We start from the raw sequence: 14168 nt of genomic DNA, 5'->3' as shown, positions 1-14168 counted from the left end.
GGCCCAGGATAGGGGACGCTGTGGAGCTGGAGAGGAAAGGACCACTGATGGGGAGTGGGGGGAAGTGGTACAAGAAAAGCCCAAGGGCTCCTTCCATCCAGGAGAAAGTCAGGCTTCAGTAACCTATTGACAAGGTTGATGGCACAGCTCCTACTCGTAGAGCACCTACTGTGTGCCAAGTGAGGTGCAGACACATTGCTGGCTTCTCACTGAATTTCTCACCCAACCCCATGAGCAGGGACCATTATCATCTCCATTTTACAGATGAGGAAACTGAGACTTTTCAAGTATGGGTTCATGTCCAAGCTTACCAACATGCAATTTGAATCCAGATAGTTTTGAGTCTGTGCCCCTAACCGCCATGATATACTACGCTTGTCTTCCTGATGCTCTTCCCTGCAGTTCCACTCTTCCTGAATTCTGCAAAGCCCCAGAGTTCCAAGCATCCCATACTTATTACCTTAATGTTCTTTGCGCCTCCCAGCCTCTCCTTGTCTCGCCCCTCCCCACCTCTGCCCCTTCTCTTTGCCCCGATAGTAAAATATGTGGGCTGGTAAGCCAGATATATCTGGATTCAAGCTCAGGCTTGACCAATCTCTATTTATGTAGCTCTGAACATGTTGATTAACTCTCCTGAGTCTCGGTTTTTCCATCCGTAAAATAGGGCAAAAGAAGCTTGAGTCTGTTTCCCCATAATTAGTCTGAATCTGTAAAATGGGGTAACAATAGTACCTACCTCCCAGGGATGTTCTGAGGATTAAGAGATGATGCCCGTCAAGAGCTCAGTTCAGTGCCTGGCACAGAAAAAGTGCGGCTGGTTAATGGCTGGCCCCACCCATGGATCGCCCCAATGTCCCGCTTTTAGGGTCCCAGTCCTCTAAGAACACCCTACCGCGGCCTCCGCCCCCTCTACCTCCTCCTTGCTGCCTCCCACGGCCCCGCGGCCACGGGAGGGGGCGGGGAGTTCCGGTCGGTGCGAGCAACCGCCCCGGAACTGGCTATGTGCGGGGCCCCTGCAGTTGACGCGGGGGCGGGAAGACGCGAGGGCCAGACCCTGTGTCTTTCGGAGGATGGAGGTTTGCGGGCAGCAAGCGAGCCCGCTGCAGGTGGGGTGGAGAGGGTATGCCTCGCGCGGACCCTAGGGAACAGCCCGGCGCCGGGGGGCGGGGCTCGGCAGCCGGGTTCTCTGCCGGGCAGTTAGTCCCGTCGAGCCCCAAAGGCTGTAGGTAGGAGGGGCCCGGAGAAAGGATGGGGGCGCAGAACCGGAAGGATCGAAGGGCTCCTCCGCCTCGCCTTGTCCTAATATGGTGCCCAACCTGAGGCCGGGCTGCACCATTGCATGACTATGAGGGAAGAAGGCGGCAAAGACGACAAGACGGCCAGAGTCGCAAGCAAGAGATCCATGGGTAACGGGAGAAGCTTGAGTAGTGACTCTACACTTCAGGAGCCTAAAACTACCAAGACAGTCCTAGGGGGAAAACTTCCGAGGGGCCAAATGTTCTTAGCCTCCTCCTCCCCCGCTCGGAGCGTTGATGGTACAGTCCAGACGTCCGGGCGGAGACTGCGGCTGCGCTTCTCGCGAAAGGGAAGGCGGTGCGGGACTGGCCACTTCCGCACTTCCGCTTTCCGGCCCAGCCAGCGCCCGCGATGGTGAGAGACGGGCCCCGGGCCAGGGACCCCCCGCTGTTCTGTCTCAAGGATCTGGGTCTGGGGGAGATGCGGCTTTGCAGCGGAGAGGCCCTGGGCCGAGGGATGCAGGGGGTGTGGGGGCACCCTGAGGCTGGGAGAAAGAGGGCGGGGCGGGGTCGAGGTGAGGAAGGGGCGAGCGGGGGACGCCCTTGTAAGAAGCAGGCCTTGCGGCTGCATAGTCTGGTCTTTGAAGCAGGTGGGGGATACTGAGGCATGGAGGAAGCCGGAAGTGGGCTCTCCTAGGTTCGTGGTAGCGCCTCGAAGGCACGTAGTAAGCCTCAGCCCGTAGTAGGGCCTCTGAGGTACATAGTAGGGCCACCTCCCCACCCAGAGTAGACCTTCACTAAATACACTCCCCTGTTCTCTCTTGCCCGCTTGATCCCACAGTTCTCTCAGGGAAACTTCCACACTTGCTTATCCCACTCCTCATGTTGCCCCAGCCTTGCTTCTTCCTCACTGAAGGATCTCTTTTATGCTGCCTCTACGCAGACCCCTTCCTGGTCAGAACTCAGCCGTATCCGCCTTACTGTAGAATATAAGCTCTAATACTGCTGACCCCTCCCTTCCAGGAAATCCTCTTGATAACTGGGGGTGTTCCTGGCAGTTGAGACTTTGGCTCACTACCTTCCCTTCTTTGCTCTCTCGCTGGTGATACCTATTTAATGTACAGGTTTTCGTGACCATGTGATCTATGGTGACTCCTAAATCTACCGTCCTAGGTTCACCTGGGAAGGTTCTCTTTCAAGGTTCACCTGGATATCTTGAAGACCCCTTGAAATTAGACCTCTGGATCAAAACTCATCTTCTCTCCCTAAACTTGCTCATCCTCTTGTGTTATTTATTCCGCCTTCGTGTCCTCTTACGTCAGCTAGAAAGCTGGGATATTCTTTTTTTGTTTTAATTTAGGCCATGCCTCTTGATTTTTTAAATATCAAACTTGTTGAGATATCACACGAGAATGTGTCCTATTTTTGAAAGGGCAGGCACCACAGGGCTGGCCACCTAAGATGCACCTTTTTCAGATTTGCTGTCTGAATTTTGACAGAGATCATCTTGCTTGTGCTGCATTGCTCCAGGCCAAGCCCTCATTACCCTCCTTAAATAACCTTCTCTGCCTGCTCTCTCACTTCCCTCTCCTCCAGTCCATTCTCCACAGAGTTGCCATGCAACTGTAGTCATGTAACTTCCTCCTCAGAAAGCCCCAGCAGTTCCTTGCCACCTTCAAAGAAGAGCTAAACTCAGTAGCGTGGCATTTGAGATTACCCATGAATCTCTAGGCTACCACTGCAGCCTCATCCATTGAATCTAAAATGCTTCCCGGCAACACTGTACTCGTTACTACTTCTGGAACTCTTACTGCGCTTTTTTGTTATTCTGATCTTGCTTAAGTTATTTTTTTCATTCATTCACTTATTCTACAGAAACTGAGTAAGACAGTGTATATGTAAGGTGCTGACTGAGCTAGGTGCAGGGTATGTAAATTTGAATAAAATAGACATGGTCTATTGACCATGGAGCTTACAGTTTAGTGAAGGAGAAAATTACTTTATTAAAGTTATATAAAGGGTGTGTCATTGTAAATTATAGTAAGTGCTATGAAGAGCGAAGTCAGGAAAGGCCTCTCCGAGGAAGGAGGAGGCCTTCCCTGAATAAGCCAAGATCTAAAGGATGACTTAGGCAAAGAAGGGGGAGAAAAGCCTGCAGGTAGATGGTTTGACATGTGTGAAGGCCTGAGGTGAGAACGAACTGGGCTTATACGAGGAACTGAAGATAGGCCAGTGTAGCTAGATGCCATTGCCTCTACTGGGAATGTCATTCTACTTTTTATCATTGTAAAGTCTTCCTAATCTTATTTCCATCTTCAAATCAAAACCAGTTTCTTTTGCAAATGTGTAAATTTATTTTACATTTTACCCATTATATCATAGTTACTTTCTCTGTTTTCCTGACCTAGTTGAACTGTTTTAATGGTAGAGGAGGTCTTAATCATCTTTGAATTCCCAGCCCCTAGTGTGCCTGGCACACTGTAGATTTATACATTTGTTGGCTCAAAAGGTAGATTGAGGGCTTCCCTGGTGGCGCAGTGGTTGAGAGTCCGCCTGCCGATGGCAGGGGACACGGGTTCGTGCCCCGGTCCGGGAAGATCCCACATGCCGCGGAGCGGCTGTGCCCGTGAGCCATGGCCGCTGAGCCTGTGCGTCCGGAGCCTGTGCTCCGCAACAGGAGAGGCCACAACAGTGAGAGGCCCACGTACCGCAAAAAAAAAAAAAAAGGTAGATTGAAGGCAGTCATTCACCTGTATGCTTCTAGACCAGAGTTTCTCAACTTCAGCACTGTTTGGGGCTGAATAATTCTTTGTTGTGCATTGTAGGATGTTAAGCAGTATGCCTGACTTCTGTCTACTCAATGCCAGTAACCCCTACCCCACCCCAAGTTGTGAAAATGAAAAATGTCTTGACATTGCCAAATGTCCCCTGGCAGGCAAAATGGTCCCCTGTTGAGAGCCACTGTTCTAAACCTAGAATGAAAGGCACCTTGAAGGCCTAGTCTATTGTGTTTACTGTAGTATCTGAGAGTCAGGGACCCTGAGTACTGCCTGGCTCTTGTGTAGCTGGACTAGGGGACCAGTGGGTTTGGTGAGACAGATTCTGATCCTCTGTTGGCGTTTTTCCTACAGACTGCCACTCTCCGTCCCTACCTGAGTGCCGTGCGGGCCACACTGCAGGCTGCCCTCTGCCTGGAGAATTTCTCCTCCCAGGTGGTAGAACGACACAACAAGCCGGAAGTGGAAGTCAGGTAGGGAAGGAAAAGGGGTGGGGTTGATGGGTGCAGCACCCAGAGATGACTGTGTGCCATGAACAACTTCCATCCTGGAGTTGTCCGTACAACTGCAGTTCACATTTTTTGTCTTGCTGCCAGATGAACAATGGTTCCCAATTTGAAGTTCAGAAAATAGGGTCAGTGGGTTGGCAGGACAAAACTCAGGAGAGAAGCTGCTCTGGAGTCAAGATTGCTTGACACAAGGTATGACTTCTCAGCGTAGGGCCATTTGGGAATTATCTCCCATGGAGTCAGTGAGCCCTCTGGCAGTTTAAGGAGAAGACTAAGAATTTAGTTACCTGAGATGCCACCTCTATTCTTTTCTAATTTAAAGGTCAAGGATTCCCCCCCGCACCCCCCCCCGCCAAAAAAAAACAACAACAACTGGACTCTTCCATCGTCTACTCCAAATATTCCATACTTGGGATTATTTTCTCTTGTGTAATTTATGTTTTATAAATAAATTATTCTTTTTCCCCTTTAAAATTTAATCTGGGACATATACAACTGAGATAAGCAGTGTTACCACACTAAGTTGATATGATTTGAATTTAAGAAAACTGACAAGATGTTAGGATGCGCCCTGTTATGCTACTTAACATATATGGTTTCCAATAGGCATTTTTAAAGGATAATAGCTCCCAGATAGCACCACCATAGTTAACTACCAACTTTCATCACAGGGATTCAGGGACATCAAAATGGGAACTGAGCTGAGAGGGATCTTAATGCTGAACAAGTGAATCCTTCTGGATTGATCATTAAAGGAGCCCAGACTGTTCGACTGTAGCATGTCCTTATCTCTGAGGCAGGCTCTCCCCTCATTCCCTAAACAGTGTATGGGTTTGCCTATAGTTATGAAAATAAGAGCTGTCATTTGTAAAGCTCCTGCAATGTGCCAGGCACACTATTAGACACTTGACCCTTTTTGATCTCTCTCAGTCCTCAGCAGTGAAATAGGAATCAGAGTCATTTTACAAATGAGGAAGTTGAGATTCCAATAGGGTCACTTGCCCAAGGAAAGTAACAGAGGAGGCTGGATTTCAAAACGTTTTCGCCCTGATTCCAGAGCCTGTGCTCTTTCTGCTGGAGAACATGCTTGCTGGCCCCCATCTTGGAGCAGCCCTGCTTGTGAGTCTCCTATTCCTTGGACTCTGTGGTCCCAGATAGTGATTTTAGGACCTGCCGTGGGGTCTCCTTGACCATTCTATTCTTTCATAGTACAGAGGCCTCTGTGATTTTGTGTTTTCAGGAGTAGCAAAGAGCTCCTGCTACAGCCTGTGACCATCAGCAGGAATGAGAAGGAAAAGGTTCTGATTGAAGGCTCCATCAACTCTGTCCGGGTCAGCATTGCTGTGAAACAGGTGAGCTCACCACAGATCCCCTGCCTCATCGGGAGGCCAGGGGCTCCCATGTGAGAGATCAGCATGCCAGCTTCAGAGTGCAAAGAAACCCAGGTTCTATTACCAGGAAATGATATGCCAAACTCATCAGCTCGGTAGAATAAAGAGAGATCAGCCCCATCTTCTAGGCCTTGGTCTGCATTAGAAGGCAGGAAACGGGGCTTCCCTGGTGGCGCAGTGGTTGAGAGTCCGCCTGCTGATGCAGGGGACACGGGTTCGTGCCCCGGTCCGGGAAGATCCCACATGCCTCAGAGCAGCTGTGCCCGTGAGCCATGGCCGCTGAGCCTGCGCTTCCGGAGCCTGTGCTCCGCAACGGGAGAGGTTACAACAGTGAGAGGCCCGCGTACCGCAAAAAAAAAAAAAGAAGGCAGGAAACGTAGCAGCCAAGGCTACAGGCCAGGTTGGTGTCAGGTCACAAAACTTTTCCTAAGGAATGAAGGATAAGTCCAGTTCAGAAAAATAAGCAGTGACTGTATCAATTTGATAGCCATAAACTCCAAAAGTGAGATTTAGGGTAAAAATATGAAGTGTAATTTCTTTTTCTTTTTTTTAAATAAATTAATTTTATTTATTTATTTTTGGCTGTGCTGGGTCTTCGTTGCCGTGCACAGGCTTTCTCTAGTTGCGGCGAGCAGGGGCTGCTCTTCCTTGCAGTGCACGGGCTTCTCATTGTGGTGGTTCTTGTTGCGGAACACAGGCTCTAGGCACACAGGCTTCAGTAGTTGTGGCGTGTGGGCTCAGTAGTTGTGGCGCACGGGCGTAGTTGCTTCGTGGCATGTGGGATCTTCCCGGACCAGGGCTCGAACCCGTGTCCCCAGCGATTGCAGGCAGGTTCTTAATCAGTGCGCCACCAGGGGAGTCCCAGGAAGTGTAATTTCCTATGTTTCCTCTGTGTTTCACAAATGTCTGACACTCCCACTACCACTGGAATTTCTGCCATATTTATTGACCACCTGGACACTTCTTAATAGATTTCTTTCAATTAACTTATTGTCTTTTTTAAAAATTATTTATTTATTTATTTATTCTTGGCTATGTTGGGTCTTCGCTGCTGCACGTGGGCTTTGTTTAGTTGCCACAAGTGGGGGCTACTCTTCATTGCAGTACGTGGGCTCTAGGCGCGTGGGCTTCAGTAGTTGTGGCACGTGGGCTCAGTAGTTGTGGCTCATGGGCTCTAGAGTGCAGGCTCAGTAGTTGTGGTGCACGGGCTTAGTTCCTCCGTGGCATGTGGGATCTTCCCGGACCAGGGCTCGAACCCATGTCCCCTGCATTCACAGGCAGATTCTTAACCACTGCGCCACCAGGGAAGCCCAACTTATTTTCTCCTACTTAAATTTGTTTGAAAAAGAAACTTTGTGCCACAAATGGAAAAACAATACCACTTGCCAAATTGAGGACAACTCTAAAAAACAAGCACATTGAAAACAAAACAAGGTTATTAAGTTCAGACCAGACACTTTTGCCTATAGAAAGCTCTAACCCAAGGGCCTGCTCTCTTTGTTGAAAGGGGAGATTAACAAGTGTTGGGGGCTGTTAAGGCTGTGTCTGCCCTGTGCAGCAAAATTCTTTTTTTTTTTAAGAAGATGTTGGGGGTAGGAGTTTTTATTAATTAATTAATTAATTTTTGCTGTATCGGGTCTTCGTTTCTGTGTGAGGGCTTTCTCTAGTTGTGGCAAGCGCGAGCCACTCTTCATCGCAGTGCGCGGGCCTCTCACTATTGCGGCCTCTCTTGTTGCGGAGCACAGGCTCCAGACGCGCAGGCTCAGCAGTTGTGGCTCACGGGCCTAGCTGCTCCGCAGCATGTGGGATCTTCCCAGACCAGGGCTCGAACCCGTGTCCCCTGCATTGGCAGGCAGATTCTCAACCACTGCGCCACCAGGGAAGCCCCAAAATTCTTCCTTCAGAAATGTTGAGAGTTCATCGGGGAGAAACTTTGGGGTTTGTTTGATGTTCATTGTTACTAAAGTGGAGACCACCTAAGGTTATCTCTGATATTCTTCACAGTATGTATCACAGACTGGAAAATGTAGCACTAGTGAAATAAGAAAGGAAAGGGTAGTTTTGAATATAGATGTGGACTCTGGAAGGAACAGATAAAAGGTCTGGGTTTGCCAGGACTTCCCTGGCAGTCCAGTGGTTAAGACTCTGCACTTCTACTGCAGGGGGCACAGGTTCTATCCCTGGTCGGGGAACTCTGCATGCCATGCGGCATGGCCAAAAGATAAAAAAAGATTTGGGCTTGCCAGAATTACTTTTGTGGAATGGGTGAAGGCAAGATCATGATAACGTCCCATTAAGGTGGACGGCTCTAATGTAGTAGCCCCTCTTTTCACTTGGCAACCAGTTACCCCACGATTCAGAGTTCAGGTGGCGGTGTTCCAATACCCAACCCCACTACCTCCAGCGAACCTGGGAGAAATTGCAGTCAGAAGACCAGGCTCCAGATTTCTGTTGGCCTAGAGTGTCAGCTTTAGGGAAACACATTTCTCCTTTGCTCTCACCAGGCTGATGAGATCGAGAAGATTTTATGTCACAAGTTCATGCGCTTCATGATGATGAGAGCAGAGAACTTCTTTATCCTCCGAAGGAAACCAGTGGAGGTGAGACTGTGTGATCCATATGTTTGTAATACCCAGAATTCCACTACCGAGTCAACTGTCACTGGCCTGGGATTGTTTCTAGAACTGGGATTGCTGCTCCCCCAGCTGTAGGGCACCCACAGCCTTAGTTGAGAGTTGGCCTTCATTTCGGCTGTTGTGGGAATAAGGGGAATCAACTTAGGAGGCTGGGTCTACCTCAACCACGGAAAAGGCAAAAAAGATGAGATTCGTTGTGCACCTTCCCAGAGCCTATAGTCTAGCGGCAGAAAGGGCATGATGAATCATAAATCTAAACTCTGCCACCAACTGAATCATAGTCTCAAGGCCACAGTTGACATTGGGTCAATTGTTGCCTGACTTTGTACTTGAGTCCCCTACAGACTCCCTGCCAGATCGACTCTCTGCCAGTGACTAAGCACCTGCCACACAGAGCAGCAAACACCGTCGTCAGACGCATTAGACATGTTGGCCAAGCTTGTCCTCATCCTGAGCTAAAATCTCTCCTGGTCCTAGATCTAACCTCCAGGGCCACCCAGAATAAATAAAGTTGCTCTTCTACATACAGCCCATCTGATAGTTAAAGACCTCAGTCCCATCCTTCTCCCACAGCATCTTCGCTTCTCTCTGGACTAGATGTTCCTTTTGTTTGATGAGATTCTTCTTTGACAAGATTTCCAGTCCCTTCACTCTCCCTTGACTCATTCTGAATGCAACTATCTGTGCCACAGATAGTCTGTCAGAGATGTCTGATAGACACAAAATTCTCAACTGGGTTTAGTTAATCCAACTGTTGGTTCCTTGGATCCAACATACACACCCCACCAGAGCAGGTGGGCTGCTGCCTGAAGGGCATGTAGCTTGGGATAGGGTCACAAGCAGCTGGAAGCATGTGGCTAAGTGGACATAGAGGGCATGGCCAGCTCAGCGCCCCCAGGATGCTGATTCTCTCCTGTTTCTTCTCTCCCTGCTCCCCACTGTCTTCCTTCCCTAGGGGTATGACATCAGTTTTCTGATCACCAACTTCCACACAGAGCAGATGTATAAACACAAGTTGGTGGACTTTGTGATCCACTTCATGGAAGAAATCGACAAGGAAATCAGTGAGATGAAGCTGTCGGTCAATGCCCGTGCACGCATTGTGGCCGAGGAGTTCCTCAAGAATGTAAGTGTAGGGGCCTTGCTGGTTTGCTTCCAGAAGTAGAAAGACCTATGGGTCGTGCTGAGAATTTAGCATCTGGTGGGAAAGTGGTGCCAACTGTGGGTGAATATTTCCTGAGACCTCTAGGAACTCTGGTGGGCTGCAGGTCAGCCTGATTCCTTGGGGCGGGAGGGCCCATGCTTCATGTTGGAGAGCTGCAGGGCATTTTCCATCTCCGGGGGCCTGGGGGATGCCTCTCTTAGTCGCTCATTTCTACATCTCAAAATGTACACAGTCCTTCCCTGTACCTAGTTCAATCCCCGAGTGAGGCAAGTTAAATCCACATGTGAATTTTCTAGGAGTATAGGGCAGTTAATCAGAGTATAATTCCACTTTTCAAACAGACTGGAATAGTTTCCTTCAGCATCTGCTTCTCAGGCTTAAAGTCATGATTTCTTCAGCCTGTTTTCCATCATTTTCATGGCTTAAGTCCTACAGATCCCTCTTTAGTTGTTTGTGCCTTCGTGACGGAAAGGACTACAGCCCTTTGAGGAGGATGAATTGTTTACACTGATGAAGTGATGACACAGTTGTTCTTTTTTAGTCATTCACGACGTGCCTTCTTTTTTTTTTTTTCTTTTTCCAAACAGTCCTTGGTTTGTTGTTATGTTCCCCTCAGAGTCAACTATGATCCCTAGATGGTAGAATTAGTGTTTACTCCTACCAGTGCATACAGATCCAGCCCAGGAGGAGCTCAGATTCCTGAAAACGGATATTACACCCGCTGCCCCTGGGCTTTAATTACACTGAGGACAGCCAGTGTACAAAGTAGCTGTACTGTGCACCCAGGGGAACACGCTTGTTCAGGTCACACAGGCCGTGGAGTCAGGCCACCTATGTGTGAGTCCGGCTCCACTGCTTCCTTGGGCATGTTACAGAACCTCTCGACTAAGCCTCAGTTTCCTCGGCTGTGAAGTGAGACTGTTAATTAATACGTACCTTTCAGTGTGGTTGAGCATTAATGAAGAAATGTGTATAAAGCATATCACCTGGTGCATAGTAAGCTTTCCCTGTATTGTAGCACAAGGTTATATGGCCAGGGCACTGGGAGGCCTCTAAATTCAACTGAAGAAAAATAGTTCTTGTCCCAATTTAGTATTTGGGTCATTCATTCAACAGTCATTTAGTTGTTACAGTAATTACATTTCTTTGGTAATACAGCTAAAAAAGTACATTCAGGTATCTCATTTAATACCTAAAACAATCTTTGAATCAGGTGTCATCCCCATTTCATAGATGAATTATCTGGGCTCTGGAAGTTAAGTCATATGTCCAAGATGCCTCAGCCAGTAAGTGAAGGAACCAGGAATTGGAGTTTTCAGACTCAAAAGATCTAAGATAGTATTATGGCATCAGGTGCATGTAAGGGTCGGTAAAAGGCCGGTAATGTACATGAGTGAGGCGGGCTATGTGGGGATCTGGTGAGCACATGCCTCACCTGAAGAGGATCACCACTGCACAGCTCTGGCCCTCCGGCTTCATCAAAAGAATCTCAAAATCTGGATCTTTGTGCAGTGTACTATATTTTCAAGGTTGGCTAATTCATATTCATATCGACTAATTCATATTCTTTTAAACTGTGGGCCAAACAGTGCTCATCTTTGGGCTGAGTTCAGCCTGTGGGCCATTGGTCCACAACCTCTGGTCTATAAAATGTCCAGGGCTGTTCTAGGCACAATGGGAGATAATTGAGGTTAGAAAGCATTTCAAGGGCCTGTCTTACTTGGAGGACCACCCGGAGCTTGACACAGAGTACCAGATCCTGGGTCCCTCTCTGAATCCCCAAGCATTTGCATGTGAGCCCCCATTTCTAAAGAAGGCAACCTCAGTTCAGCAAGCAAGGCTCAGTGACAGGGCTTTTTGGCAGCCCTTGTGGCACGGCCAAGGGGAGCCGTGGAAAAACCCACGTCACCCTTAATTTTTCTGCCTTGTCCAGTGCTAGGTTTTAGGGCCAGTGCCCCAAAGGTCACTGCTGAATGCTGGCTAAATTAGAGTGTGCCCACAGGGTGTCCTGAGACCCAACCCTGCCCTGTAGAGACCTGAGTACAGCTGCAGCTCTCAAATCAGCCCACCTCCCCAGAGCAAGCCTGCGAGGATACACTAATAACCATCATTCACCGCCTCTTGGTTCTCTTGACAGTTTTAAAGCATCTGGCTGGATCTCGTGGCCTTCCCCCTCAGACTCCCCCGTGTCTCTGCGAAGGCGTCCTGGAGTTACTCCCTGGAGCAGCGGTGGCGACGGCAGCAGCAGCAGCAGCAGAGGGGAGCTGGGTGTCGGGGTGGGCATTAGATGTGGGAGGGGGGGTGTGCTTGCTAGCTGGGCAGCAAAGCAGCAGTGGACCTGCCCCAAGGCCACATGTGCCTGGTCAGGCTGGCTTCTGATGTTCAGTCCCCTGGGCCGGGACAGATTTTTTTTAATGTCTTGAAACTTAAAACTCTGTGCTTGTAGGAGACTGTAACCTTTTTGTCTTTTTTTTTTTTTTTTAAACAAACAACCTCCACCTCCAGTGGCTGTGACTGGTCCCAGTGATTGTACCTTATTGGTCGCTGTGGGTCTGGGCGGGCCTGGAGCCAGAAGGCGACTACTGTTCCTCCCTGGAGCCACCACAGGTGGGGAGGGAGGGAGGTTTCAGACTCCAGTTCCTCTCCCTCGTTCTCTTATTTCCTTGGGCCCAGTAGAAGCGGTGGAGACCCTCTGCCAGCTTCCTGAGCTCTGCCTGAAGATGGCCACCCAGCACTGGTTGGGGACAAGGGCTGAACTGGTGGCCAGCAGCCACGCCTAGGAGCTGGGGCCTGAAAGCTAGGCAACCTCTGGCCGCAGGGGCCTCTTCGTGCCCTCCCAGCTGAGAGGGGCCGCTGTTTCGCCTTGTCTTTCAGTGCAGTGCCTGTGCTAGAGGTGGAGAGGTGAGTCCTCCAGAGCTTCCCGGCTGGGGGCCTCCTGCCTGCTCTGGCTCCTCGGCTCCCACGCTCGCTGTACCTTTTCTTATTCTGGTGGATCCTCCCTCCCCTAATTAAAGTCTCTTTTTGCCCCTCTGGGGGTGCATGAGGTCTGTGCTCTCTGTGTATACGTGAAAAGGGGAGGTGAGGCTTTTTCTTCCCTAAAACCATCTGGCTGGCACTTGGGCCTGGGGGTCCCCACCAGAGACAGTTTCGTGATTGGCCCCTGGCGTTAGTCCTGCCGAGGGCCCCAACCCAAGAGACCTCCATCGCAGTCCAGGCTCCCCCCATTTCTGGAACTGCTCTCTCTGCCTTTATAGAGCTTTGGTCCTTTTCACGTAATGAGCTCATTTGGGCTAGAAGGTAACCTCAGAGAAATAACGATCCCATTACATGGCTAAGGAAACTGAGGTTCCATGAGATGCGGCAGGCTGCCCCAAATGTCCCAGCTAGTGAGCAAGAAGGTAGAGTTCAAGATTTCTGCCTTTACCTGTGCTAAGACAGTAATCACTAGCCACGTGTGTCTAATTGTTACAGTTAAAAAAGTTTAAAATCTACTGTCTCAGTCCTACCAGTGCTCAATAGCTACAAGTTGCTGATGCCTGCCGTGTCACAGGGTATGTAAATAGAACATTTCCATCATTGCAGAAAGTCCTCTTGGACAGCACTAAACCTTAGTGATACCTTGAAGTTAAAAAAAAAAATGTCTTGAGTCCTGATTCTTACTGATGGATTTGAGCAAGTTATTTATAGTCTGTGCCTCAGTTTCTTAAAGTGGAGATAATGTAAATCTGACACAGTACCTGCCGTACAGGTACTGAATAAACAGTAACTGATCTTTCCACCAGCCCAGTATCCAAGCTGTTTGGTAACTTCCATTGTGCTGGATGTGGGGGATGACATCATCCCTGTCTCAGGGAGACTTGGGGGCCAGTAAAATGGCTGGGTGTGTAAATAGGTGCGTTGAAGCATTTCAGATTCACTAGTGGAATACTAGGGGGGTGCCCACAGGGGGTGTTTTTATGGAAGAGGACGTCAGGAAAGTTTCAGAAGGGTTGGCCTTTGAGCTGAGTTTTTCAAAAGAGTTTCTTCCATGTGGCCAAAAGGGGTCTCTTGAAACAGGACAAGGTACTGTTAAAGGATGGAGGGGCTGGGGGTGGAGGCAGCTTGGACAGCTGTCATCCCCTTTGTGACATTGCCTCTGTGACTCTCCCCCTCCTGCCTTGCAGAATTAGGTGTGCCCTTCTCTGGGGCATATGGCTGTATCCTAGCTTTGCAGTGAATGTTGCTCTCATGAAGGTGCTCACAGTGAAGGTGGATGTCCAGTCGAGTGTGGTAGCTGCTCACTCAGCCCTCACAGGACAGCATTGCCTGGGTGAGCCAGCCAGAACTCTCATTTGTCACAGATCCATCTCCCAGGGTTCAGAGCCCCTAAAACCAAATTTGCTGGCTGGTGAGTACAGACTGGATGGTTGCCAATCAGCCAGTCCTCTCCTGACGGCATGCCTTTTGGGAAGCCCA

General features: G+C 49.4%; 1 protein-coding gene across 2 annotated transcripts; it reads left to right on the top strand.

Annotated features, from left to right (window-relative positions):
• Nucleotides 1-1609: 1609 nt before the first annotated feature.
• On the top strand, nt 1610-12758 carry ARPC4 (actin related protein 2/3 complex subunit 4; the record flags this gene model as incomplete). 2 transcript variants are annotated; one of them, XM_079712181.1, is made up of 6 exons in its annotated part: nt 1610-1650; nt 4367-4485; nt 5762-5873; nt 8417-8512; nt 9504-9674; nt 11851-12758. In XM_079712181.1, exons 1-6 carry the CDS (start codon nt 1648-1650, stop codon nt 11854-11856), a joined length of 507 nt encoding a protein of 168 aa, XP_079568307.1. In that variant the 5' UTR covers nt 1610-1647. The 2 variants fall into 2 exon arrangements, with proteins under 2 accessions (XP_079568307.1, XP_079568306.1); XM_079712180.1 differs by lacking the exon at nt 11851-12758 and having other exon boundaries at nt 9504-9713.
• Nucleotides 12759-14168: the final 1410 nt, after the last annotated feature.

Source organism: Hyperoodon ampullatus (genome assembly GCF_949752795.1).
Source record: "Hyperoodon ampullatus genome assembly, chromosome: 10".
Lineage (NCBI taxonomy): Eukaryota > Metazoa > Chordata > Mammalia > Artiodactyla > Ziphiidae > Hyperoodon > Hyperoodon ampullatus.
The sequence above is the reverse complement of the archived record's forward strand: the minus strand, read 5'-3'. Positions and strand labels throughout refer to the sequence as shown.